The sequence below is a fragment of the Populus euphratica genome, unplaced genomic scaffold, assembly GCF_000495115.2.
Source record: "Populus euphratica unplaced genomic scaffold, PopEup_1.0 scaffold44.1, whole genome shotgun sequence".
Lineage (NCBI taxonomy): Eukaryota > Viridiplantae > Streptophyta > Magnoliopsida > Malpighiales > Salicaceae > Populus > Populus euphratica.
Window position 1 is genome coordinate 2,021,761 of NW_011499865.1, and position 12,898 is coordinate 2,034,658.

The window sequence follows — 12,898 nt, forward strand, 5'->3', positions numbered from 1 at the left end:
ATTCTTCACTTTAATGTTGTTGGTCATTATACGTATCAAATATAAATATACAATGTATATAAGAAACATTAGTTAAAGCAAAGCATTATTTATGTTTGATAAACTTTGAAATAAATAAAAAAATAATAAAAAATAATTCTTACATATTTATTTTAATTGTACTCATCGTTCTTTTATAAAATAGAAATTATCAATTATCATATCAATACTTCTTATTTTGTTCATGGTTCAATGTACAATCAAAACATATATCATAAGAACAAATTGGTAATTTTAGTGACTATACTAAAAACAACATAAAAAATTCAAGAATAATCAAAACAAACCAATAAAATATATCTAATTAATTAGAAAAAAATTACTATAACAAGAATTCAGATAACAATTGGTAGAATTAGTAGATCTGAGAAAAAAAAAAGCAAAAATAGTAAAATTATAAAAAAATCTCATTAAATTATTAGCAAACATCTCAAAAAAAAAAGATTTTAAATTTAAGTTATCTTGTTTTATTTGATGAAAGATAAATTAATTATTGACTCTACTTTAACTTTTTATAGAAAAATTTTATGCACGATTTTTATTTTTATTTTTATTTTTGATCAGCTATAGGATTTATATTAAAATAAATTGGTGATTTTTTTATTTCACATGTAATTCTTTTATATTGTTCTCTTTCCAGTAGGTCAAGAATAAACTAAAAGAAAATAAAAAATTAAGTCACATAATGTCCATCTCTTTAAAATAAAAAAATATAACTTTTTCTCATACTTATATATATCTTGCAGGGCCCGGGCCTGCTTGCCCCTTGCTTCCACCCTTGTATTTATTGTTCATTTAAGTAACAAAGTTTTTTTAATTTATTTTTTTTTAATTATTTTTTTAAAATTTTATTTTTAGAATTTTTTAGCGATCGACCAAATTATTTTTTAATTATTTAAGTTAATTAAATCAAAACTGAAAATATTATTTTATCCTTAATAAATAAGTCTATATAAATATTATTTAACATCCCCCATCAAACTCACGATGTGTCAATTACAAGTATCGAGAGTTTGCCAATTAAAAAACAAAAACGAGAGATGCAATGCGTCTTGATAAAGAAATCTGCAATCTGCAAGAAAGAAGAAACAAAAGGCAAAGTAATGTGTCATGCTTATGATGATGACGAGTAAGATGACAATCGATCTCAATGTGCTTTGTTTGCTCATGAAAAACTGAGTTGTGAGCAATCTGAATAGAACTCTTGTTGTCATAATACATAGGAGTAGGATAAGAAAAGAAAACTCTCATATCAGTCAATAATCAACGTAACCAAACAATTTCTTTGATAGTAAATGTCATAGCACGATATTCTGTTTTGATGGATGATTGAGAAACAATAGATTATTTCTTGCTTTTCCAAGAAATAAGAGAATTACCTAAAAAGATATAGAACCTGGTAACAGACTTGAGATATGTGGGATCACTACCATGATCAACATCGGAGTATGCACGCAACTCTAAGGAAGAGGTGGATGAAAGTAAAAGACTTTGAAAAATTATACCTCGAAGATATTGCAAAATATGAAGAACAGCTGTCCAGTGAACAGTAGTAATAGAAGTAATAAGCTAACTAACAATATGAACAACATATACAATATTTAGATAACTAATTGTGAGATATACCAAGCTCACATCAATAATACAATATAAAGTAGGATATATCAGATGTAAACCATCAGAAGAAGAGTACCTTGCATTAACATCAATAGGAGTATCTATAATCTTGTTATCAATAAGTCTAGCTCACTAAAAAATATCTGCAACATATTTTGACTGAGAAAGAAGGTAACCTATAGGTGAGTATGCTACCTCAATACTTAAAAAATATCAAAGATAACTCAAATCCTTCATTTCAAATCATTTAGCCAACTTTGTCTTCAAAATTGAAATACCGTCAACGTCATCACTGGTAATAAAAATAGCAGAATCATATTGTCTATATCAGTGCACTTAATAAAAAAGAGCAGAATCATGACTACTAGAAACAAATCTAAGAGATGAGATCACAATAGATAATTTCTCAAACCAAGCATAAGGTGCTTGTTTGAGACCATATAATGCCTTCTTAAACTTAAAAACATATCCAGAGTCATGTGAAATACCAGGAGGGGGTGCTATATAAACTTCTTCTTGAAGATCTCTATTCAAGAAGGCATTTTTAACATTAAATCGATAAATATGTCATTGACGAATCAAAGCTACGACAATAAGAGTATAAATAGTAGTCATTTTTGCAATATGAGCAAATGTCTCCTCATAGTCCATACCATATTGTTGAGAGTATCCTTTTGGAACCAGCCTAGCTTTGAATCGCTCAATAGACCCATCAAGATTAATCTTGATATTATACACCCAATGACAACCAACAACACTCTTACCAAGAGGTAGAGGAATCGGATCTTAAGTATTTGTCTTATGCGAAGCAGAAAGTTCCTCATCCATAGCTTGCTACTAAAGTGGATTAAGAATTGCCTTTTTATAGAAAGAGGGCTCAAAGAGATAATGAATAGAAGCTAAAAAGAAAGTAAATGATGAAGAGTAAAAAGAATAAGCAAAATTTGGTAGTTTTGTGGACTTACGAATGTGGAAGGACTAGCGTAGAGGTAGATCCACAATCTTAGATGAAGCTAGAGGGGTAGTAGATGAGAATGAAGCTTCATGTGTGCTAGAGAGTAAAGCATCACTAATTGCAGAGTTATGAGTATAAATTGGTCAAACATTGTGAGAGGTATTATTATCAGAATCCTCAAAAAAAGGGTTTATAGGAATAAGATCAGGTTTAGTCAAGCTATAGGTAGTACCTGGAATAGAAAAGACAACATAATGAGACACATAAAGTTTTTGAGTTATTAGATCAAAACAATGATACTTTTTTTTACCTTCACCATAACCTAGAAAGACACAAATAGCAAATCGAAGTGATAACTTACTGTGTTTTATATGAGAACGAAGAACGAAACAAGTACAACTAAAAACTCTAAATGAATAATAATTAGGAACATACCCATATAACTTTTCAAAAGGAGATAAACCCGAACTGTGAGAAGATGAAATTGTATTAATTAAATTTACAGTAGTAAAAATAACTTCTCCCTAAAACTCATTAGGAACAAAAGCAAACAACAAGAGTGAACGAGCAATTTTGACAATGTGCCTATGTTTTCTTTCAGCAAAATTTTTATTTCTATAATTAGATTACTTGGTTTAAAAGGTAAAGCGAAAAATTTTAAATTTTGACAATGGCGCAAGCTAGCCCGGGCACCCACGTTAATCTAAAAAAAAAAAAAGAAATGGCACAAGTTTTTAAATTTTCTAAAGCTCTTATGGATGCCAAAAATCTCAAACGAAAAGATGAAACATGTTCTATATAAGAATGCCATAAATAAAAACTAGAAGATGAAGGACTAAAACAAAAAGAAGACAAATCAACAATAGTACTAGCAACAGCAAGAACAAACATTTTTAACTTATCCAAAATATAGAGTCCATTCTCTTTATAGCTTGCCCCGTCAGCTTTTGAGATTGTAGATCCTGTACACAATAAAAAGAAGAGAAAAAAATGACTAAATAATCACCAGAATCGCATATTTAACCAATAAAAGCAAGATTCAATTTGAGATTTTGAATAAGATAGATATTAGAAAGAGACAAGTGAGATGTGACGATAGACCCAACATCTGCTAAGGGCATGAAAGTGTCATCAGCAGTCATAACAAGAATGAAGGGCAAAGGGGAAACAGAGGTAAAGATAAAGAATCTTGAGACATATGATTGAAGCACCACAATCTAAAACCTATTCAAAATGTGACATATATGAAGAACTATGATGCAACTAACCTATGAAAGAAGAAGCGGATATTGCTTATGGCTGCAAGAAGAGAAACTTTTGAAATTGCTCAGCCAAAGAACTAGGATCGATAATAGAGCCTAAAGAAGCTATTGATGTTGTATTTTAGTGTAGTGGTTTATAATCTTGAGGTGGTCTATGAGCATTAGATTGTGGCTAACTACTAGACTTCCAAGCTTGATTCTATTGTCTCAACTTAGGACATTGAGCCTTCTAATGACCTTTCTACTACAGAAACTGCATTCGTCGAAGTCAACCCTTATGGTGGTGATTGGAGAATTGCTTAGAGAGTACTGCTAATACAGAAGGATTCGAAGCAAAAAGAATACCCTTTTTAGAATATGATTGAAGATGTATTTCTTCAACCAATGACTCACTGACAACCGAGTCAACATAAGGTAGTCGAGAGTGATACAGTATTGAACTTCTAAGTCCTTCAAAATCACAGCAAAGTGTTGTTAAAAAACTGTACCTATCATTGTTGCTCTCTATGCTCAATATAAGCACCGTATACCTTTAATTCTACCGATTCTGTAAGAGCCAACTGATCCCAAAGATCTGTCATGACATAATAGAACTCCTGAATACTCATATTATTCTAGTGAAGAGCTCGTATATCATTCTCTAACTGATATTAATTTGCAAAATTTGATTGCATAAATAACCTTTGCAGATGATCCTAGACCTTATTTGTTGTCTCATACTTTGTCAACTATGTACCTATGGAATGCTCAACAGGGTTGTTGATCCAAGTAATGATCTTTGCATTGTTTGCTTCTCATGCATCTATCAAAGCTGCATTACCTTCCTTAGTATTTTTAGGTACCATATAGGTTCCACTAACATATCTCCATATCCTTTTTTCCTTAAAAAAAATTTCTCATTATATAGTCCAATACGAATAATTCTTCCCATCTAACCTTATACTCACAAACTGAAGCAAATAATCTCTTTCAATAGCTATAATCAACAATCACAGAGAACTAGAATACAAAAGCAGTGGAAAATAAAAATAAAAATTTGTAAAAACTGAATAGAAATTGCAGAAACTAAACAAATATCTTCTTGAAAATATATGTTATGCCAAAGCACGAAACAAATTTACAAAAACTGAACACAAATACCAAGTACCAAAATTGAAGGGAAGATAAAATTCCAAAATAATTGCAAAAGCTGTAGGGAAGGTGAAATACCAAACTCACCGCAAAGTTGGATTCGCGAAAGTTGTGTTCAGGATTAAGTCTCATTTCATAAAACCAGTTCTAAAACCATATTAAAACAATCAAGATCAAACACAAAAATAAAGCTAAAATTCTCAATGATCTATTTATTATGAGTGCTTAGTGTTAATCTAAATACAAAAATATATATATAGATTAAACTAAAAAATATTATTCTACTTCTAATAAATAAAACTACATGAATATTTAACAAAAATATCATAAAGAATTATCCAAAATCGATAGAAATGACATCTCCACCGATGTTATGATAAAAATTATCTCGTAGAGGTTGGGATAACAATTTTTCCTAGTTGATGAGTATCTATGATTGTACTTGCTCACCTGTTTCGAAGGAAGGCCATTCAACACACGGAAGAGGAGGAGTCCAAAAGGCATGCGCGAGAAAATTATCTCGGCCGAAGTTTAGTTTTGTGTTTCGTTCAACGACTTCTTTTCTCGGTGCTTGCCTAAAACATGGTACGCTAGCCCTGCCTCCTCCAGCAAAATAGCTAACCATCCACCATTATAAATAGGTGCACCATTTCCTGTACATGAGCACTACCATCCACAACTTAATTCGTGCAAAAACAGAGGAAAAGAAATGGCAGCAAAATCTTGTCAGGAAGGGCATCCCGCTGAGGCTTTTGGATGGGCAGCAAGAGACCAATCTGGGGTCCTCTCTCCTTTCAAATTCTCTCGGAGGTTCCATCTCTTATCTCTGAACTGCTTTTTTGGGCTCTTTTTTTATCCCCACCGATTGATCACTCTATACCTATGAATATCTCCCGTTTTATGAATTGTATTAAGGAAGAATTTCTATTGCAGGGCAACAGGAGAGAAGGACGTGGCATTGAAGGTGCTGTTCTGTGGAATATGTCATTCGGACCTTCATATGATCAAGAATGAGTGGGGTATCTCTTCCTACCCTGTTGTCCCTGGGTATGTTCTCTGATATCATATGAATATATATAACCAGTGGCAGAGGCAGGGGGCTGGCAGATCCCCGCCCCTGCAAAGAAATGTTTTTTTCAGCCCTTTTCTTGTTAATGTTTTTAATTTTAGTAGTAAAATAATTGAAATTTTAATCCTTTTAAAATAATTCTTTTAATTTAACCCTTTTTAATTTTTTTTCTTGCTCCGCCCGATAAACACCCTGATGAGTGATGAATTAATTAAAAATTATTCGTCCACGTTTTGACACTGATAAACGATCTAAATATATGGCTGTTTATACCTGAATCCTTGTATCATGGGAAATGATCTTATCACGAGATTTTTTTTTTTTTCCAGTGTACATTTATTTGATAAATGGACATTAAGGATAACATATTAAGTTCACCAAAAGTTCGTTTCCTAATATGGACATGCATTTGAAGTTTATGTTGAGAATATTGGCAATGCAGGCATGAGATTGTGGGACAAGTGACGGGGGTAGGAAGCAAGGTTGAAAAGTTCAAAGTTGGAGATAAAGTTGGGGTAGGGTACATGGTTGGATCATGCCACTCTTGCGATAGTTGTCGCGACGATCTTGAAAATTACTGCCCAGAAATAGTAGTCACCAGTGGTGGCAAGTACCATGATGGAGCCACCACATACGGAGGCTTCTCAGACATTATGGTCGCAGATGAGCACTATGTAATTCGAATTCCAGAGAATTTTCCTCTTGATGCCGGCGCTCCTCTCCTATGCGCTGGGATTACAGTGTATAGCCCCTTGAAATATTATGGCCTTGACAAACCAGGTATGCATGTGGGTGTCGTCGGGCTTGGTGGGCTGGGTCATGTAGCTGTAAAGTTTGCAAAAGCGATGGGGATCAAGGTGACAGTGATCAGTACCTCTCCAAAAAAGAAGCAGGAGGCTCTTGAGCATCTTGGTGCTCATTCATTTTTGGTTAGTCGTGACCCCGATCAGATGCAGGTATGCATGATGCAGAGAGCACAATCCTTGCATTATTAACTGAATAAAGAAACTCAATCTGCTTTCCTATATGCTTGTCTTCTAATCTTATTGCTGCTCGCTATTAGGCTGCAATAGGCACAATGGATGGTATAATCGACACGGTCTCGACGATGCACCCTCTCTTCCCTTTGATTGGTCTGTTGAAGACTCAAGGAAAGCTGGTTTTGGTTGGTGCGCCGGAGAAGCCACTTGAGCTACCAGTGTTTCCTCTAATCATGGGTATACATATCTCAACCAATCTAAATTAAGCCTCATTTAGCATGGTAGTAAAATAAACAATGCAACTTACACTATTGTTATGGATAAACAGGAAGGAAGATAGTGGGTGGTAGTAGCATCGGAGGAATAAAGGAAACACAAGAGATGATTGATTTTGCAGCCAAGAACAACATAACAGCAGACGTTGAGGTTATTCCAATGGATTATGTGAACACTGCCATGGAGCGGCTATCGAAATCAGATGTTAGGTACAGATTTGTGATTGACATTGGCAATACATTGAAGATTTGATGTTTATCTTCCATATACCTCAGTGGAGAAGTGGCCTGTGTTTTGAGGATTCGTGGGTCCGAATCATTTTTCAGCTTTTAGCATTAAGTTTTTGTCTGGTAACTAAAACATATATCGGCTTGTAGTGCTATGGTGGGCAAGGGAATTGGAAGGCCCAACCCTTGTGGTTCCTTTCCTTCCAAATCCATTACTTTGGATCTACGAAGATTGCTCACCTTATTTTTAATATACTAATTGTTATTTTTTATGTCACAATTCGCGTTGTTTTTTTATTTGAATGAATGAAATAAATTATTTAATAATAATGAATAATTTATGATTTAAAGCAATTGTCAGATTCATATATTGCAATGTCATAAATATGATTGATTTCGCAATCCCTTTAATTTCTTATGTCATCATTTTAATTATTGTTTTTAATATTTTATTTTTTATAATATTATCCAAAATACTTCTAACATAATTACATAAAAAACCCCATAAATTCATAAAAAATTATTTATTCGATGACTAACTATACTTTAATCAGTAACCATCCAAAACTATTTATTCGATGGCTAAGTTGCAAATATAACTAAAATCCAAACACTTTTTAATTAGTCTAAAACAATATGAAGACATTAAGGCATACATGGCTCCACTCTTATATGAAGAAATCAGGGTTTTTTTTTTTTTTTAATGAAGTCTGTTATTCGAGGGTGATGGAAACTAAACTAGGATTCGAGTATCCAACCCACAATGGATTAAATTTGAAACCCTGACCATGTTATGAGTACACACTAATTCTCATTGACTTTCATAACATCTATTGTAATTACCAATGATGAAATGTATATCATCCATGAAGGATGCCTTGCTTGATATTTGTATTGTTTAAGTGTTTTTAATCCATAATTTTATTACTAATAGAATATATTTTTTAATTAGTAATTTTAAAATATTACTATAAATTAATTTCTATTTTAAACAAATAATTGTACTTGAATGTCTTTTGTCAGGAATGAATCAATATTTTAATAGTTAAAAATTTCTAATTAAAATGAGTCGAGGAAACAATTTAATATTCATAATATTATTTTAAAAATTATTTAGCATTAACTCACTGGACATCTTGATCATCCTTGTTACATGATTATTCCAATTAAAAGCACAAATTCTTTATTCTTTATATTTTTAATCAATTTCTATACATATTTTTATGTTACACTACAACAAAATAGCAAAAGACTGACAAAATATTTCAATGATTTTTAAAGCTTGATTTTGTTGGAAGTACAATTATTGATAGAATAATGAATAAAAAAATATAGTTAAAAAATATATTGTAGGTGATTTTTATTTCGTTCGGTCATTTTCTCAAGAATATAATCACATATTGATTTATCGATGAAATTATCATGTGATTATAACATATTATAGACGTAAATAATCTGTTGGAGAATTATATTTATATATGTGTTACCTATGCCATAAACCGATGATAAATTCATCGATGATTATATAGATATTACCGACAGAATTAATCCGTCAAAGAATTACATTTATATATGTGTTACCGACATTATAAACTGATAGTAATTTTGTCTATATTATATGTAATTCACTTTTTTTAATTAAATTAAAATAATCATTATAATTAAAAAATTAAAATTAAATAAAAGGGTAGATTTAAACAAAACTAAATTAAAATAAAAAACAAATTTGTATTATTAATTAAAAAAATGTTATTAAATACAATTTATTTATATAAGTAACCAAAGCTGAAGGAGGAGACAAAGGCATATCTTCACTAGAACTAGAGAGTAATGAGGTAAAGCATAGGTACTGCTAAAAGTTGTCAGGAATTGCTCGATGACATTCAATTTATCCATCACTTCAATCATCTAACACCTCTTAGAATACTACATCCAAATGAAATATATTTTTAAAGTTAAAACATTGAATGTTTAGCCTGGACCTTAAGAAATATAAAATCTCAATAAATTTGGTAGAACATGTCATACATCAATGAAATAAAGACTTCTCATGGAAACTGTGAATTACATATTACTCATAATTGATGAGCTTACCAATTATTTGAAAGAAATATATGATAATTATTTCAAAAAATGACTTAAAGCTATGAACTTCATGTACTAACTAAATTTGAAACTTGGTTGATCCACTTGAAGGGATAAAACTTAATGGGTTTATGTGAGTTTTTAAGAAAAAGACTAACATGAAAGACAATGTATAATATAAGCTTTAAGTAGCAGAAATATCTAATTTTGATGATATAATCAATAGATTTGATTTCATAAAAAATATGGATAAACCTTGTGTTTACAAAATATTAATGGAAATGATGTTGTTTTTTTAACATTATATGTATATGACATATTATTATTAAAAAATGACATATTTTTACTATAATCAGTAAATTTTTGGCTGTTTAAGTATTTCTTCATAAATTAATTTGAAGAAACAACTTATATATTGGATATAGAGATGTAGAGATACATTTAAAAGGTTGCTTAGATTGTCTTAATCCATGTATATGGCCTAGATGTAAAAATAGCTTAGCATGGAAGAATTTAAAAATTGATTCTTATCTATTTTATATGGAACATATCTCTCTAAATACATGTGTTCTAAGACACGAATTGAGAGAGGTGTGATGGAAATAATATCCTATACTTGATTATAGGATCCATTAATGAAGAAGATAAACTAAAAGTTTAAAATTGTTTGAATTAAGATTTTTTTTCAATGAAATATTGGGAAAGTAGTAAATATTAATTAATATATATTTTACTTTAAATGGTTGTGCTATGAGTTGGAAGAGTTCCAAACAAGAAAGCACAACTGATTCTACAACTAAATAAGAGCACACCTCAACGTTTAAGGAAACAAAAAGGTTGTTTAAATAAAATAAAAAGTTAACTAAGTAAATGAAAGAAAATAAAAAGCATAAACAAGAGATTAATAAAAGTAAATTTTGAGCATTACAAAATAAAATAAAATAAAATAAAAAACGGTAAGAACATGATCTTGATATAAAAACCAAGATGCTTAAATACATGGCAAATGCCTCATTTTATAGGCCAAAATTTGAAATTATTGACTTGTTGACTAATTATTGAATGGTTGACCATATCTTGACTTGGTAGCAATCCTTATCTTCTTGTCTGAACAAAATGTCATTGCTAACGTCTGAATTTGAATAGATTGTCCTCATGAAAGTTTTAGAAAATTATCTCAGCTTTCAAAAAAAAAAAAAATAAGGTCATTTGAACTTCTAGAACTCGAGATATGCATTGAACACTGAATAGTATCTAGGCTATAGGACAGATTCTAAGTTCTATGTTGATGCTCCAATTTCAACTTAAAAGTGGCTTTTTTATATCTTGGACTTCGCATGAAAGTTTTATATCTATATTTTAGCTTTCCATCCATATAAAGCAGACTTAAATCCAAGTTCTATAGCTCCAGTTATGATCCAATGACTGAACAATGTTCTAATTTGAATTGAACTAGCATCTCTTTTACAAGCTTAGCCCTCTTTTTGTCTTTTTACTTTCAATAGTTAATCACATCAATTAATCCTTTGAATTGTAAGATATACCTGCATTTAAAATGAGCATTTATCATAAATTAAAGTTATCTTACATTTTTAAACTTGTTATTATAAAACATGTTTAAGTTAGGGAATTTAATGATATTTTAAGTGTAATATGATGATATAAAATGTTAATAAAAATACACTTTTAAGTACTAATCACACCCCCTAACCAGCTTATTACTAATCTTTAGTAATCAAAGCGTTAAAATAGAAAAACATTTTCCAAGTTCCACAAAGCAAGGCATTCAGTATTCAACTTCCATTAATCTATCCAAATAAACAAACTTTCATTAAATGTATATACTTGCTTTATTCTTCTTAAACAAGATATTAATAATCCTTCCTTTTGTGCTTAATATATCAATACATAGTTATAGAACTTTACTTGGAAGAAAAGTAAATTTTTATTCTAATGTTTAAGGTTAACTTTCTTGGGTTGAGATTTTTTTTTTAATATATATACATATAACTTAAAATACAATACATCTTTAATCCATGTAACGAGCTTTAAGCTAATGACTCATAGACTAGTTGGTCTTAGGGCATTAGGTGTTCAGACACCCCTTCGAGTTTAGTAACTCGATTTGCAGATACTGATATGTAAATAGTACAATGTTTGATTCCCTTAAATTTTTTTCTTTAATCCATGTAATAAGTACTAGGTCAATAGCTTCTAAGTCAGTTGACTTTAGGGTATTAGGTGTTAAAACACCCCTTCAAGCTTAATTGCTTAGGTTAGGAAGACTACGAAACCAAACTTATCTACGTTTTCATTTATTTATTTAATTATATTTATTATCATTTTTTTCTTTTTTTGCAAATTATATACTATCTATTTTTCTTAGTTTTTACCTTTAACAAAAGAACATAAATAATATAATAATTCAATATGCAACCCACAATCATATGTTAAAGTGTGTGTGTGAAAATAAAGGTTTAAGAATACTTGTTAAATAAGTATTTAAACATAATCAATTAATAACAATGCGAGAGTTTATAAACCTGAATATTTCAAAAAGTATTCTAATAAACCTTTTTAAGAATGTTTATTAAGATGCATCTCAAGAGTCATTTTAACAAAAGAACTCCTTTACCCTATCATCCTAGTAACAACAATTTTGCAAATGGTTTTAATAATGGAAAAAATAATTAGTTAATTTTTTTAATATCAATTACTACCCTCCCCCAACCAAAACAAGACATTGTTCTCAATATCCTAAGATAGAAACATATAATATATAAGATATTACCTGAAACAACGAACACTGACAAATTTGAAACACACTTAAACCAATATAAGAAATAACAAAACACAAATAGCATGCTATTAATAAAACCAAAAGACACATGTTCTTATAAACTAATATTTAAATTATAGTTGTGATTGTTACTTATATCTTTTCTTGGTTTTATGTCCAAGAATGACTTAAATGCCCTCTATGGGTCGGTGATAGGCTTCTCATCTAGTTTTCTTAAAAACTAGCAAACATGGTCTTTTATAGTCAGATTCTCAAGACTATATCGAGCATGTTCTTTATGAAAATGGAGTCATAAATCATGAAATACACAATGCACATCTCCACTAAGATACGTCTCAAAAGTTAATAGAAGATTATTTAAAGACTCTTTATATTTTAAAATAAATCCTAACTTTTGATCATTTTCATAGGTTTTGCATAATGCATGTATGATTAGTACTTAAAAGTGCATTTTTAT

The 12,898-nt window shown here is 30.3% G+C and overlaps 1 protein-coding gene across 1 annotated transcript; it reads left to right on the forward strand.

Annotated features, from left to right (window-relative positions):
* The first annotated feature begins 5,471 nt into the window (after positions 1-5,471).
* Positions 5,472-7,836, forward strand: LOC105126043 (probable mannitol dehydrogenase). Its single transcript, XM_011026771.1, has 5 exons — positions 5,472-5,814; positions 5,938-6,051; positions 6,516-7,029; positions 7,137-7,290; positions 7,382-7,836. Exons 1-5 carry the CDS (start codon positions 5,714-5,716, stop codon positions 7,579-7,581), a joined length of 1,083 nt encoding a protein of 360 aa, XP_011025073.1. The 5' UTR covers positions 5,472-5,713; the 3' UTR covers positions 7,582-7,836.
* Positions 7,837-12,898: the final 5,062 nt, after the last annotated feature.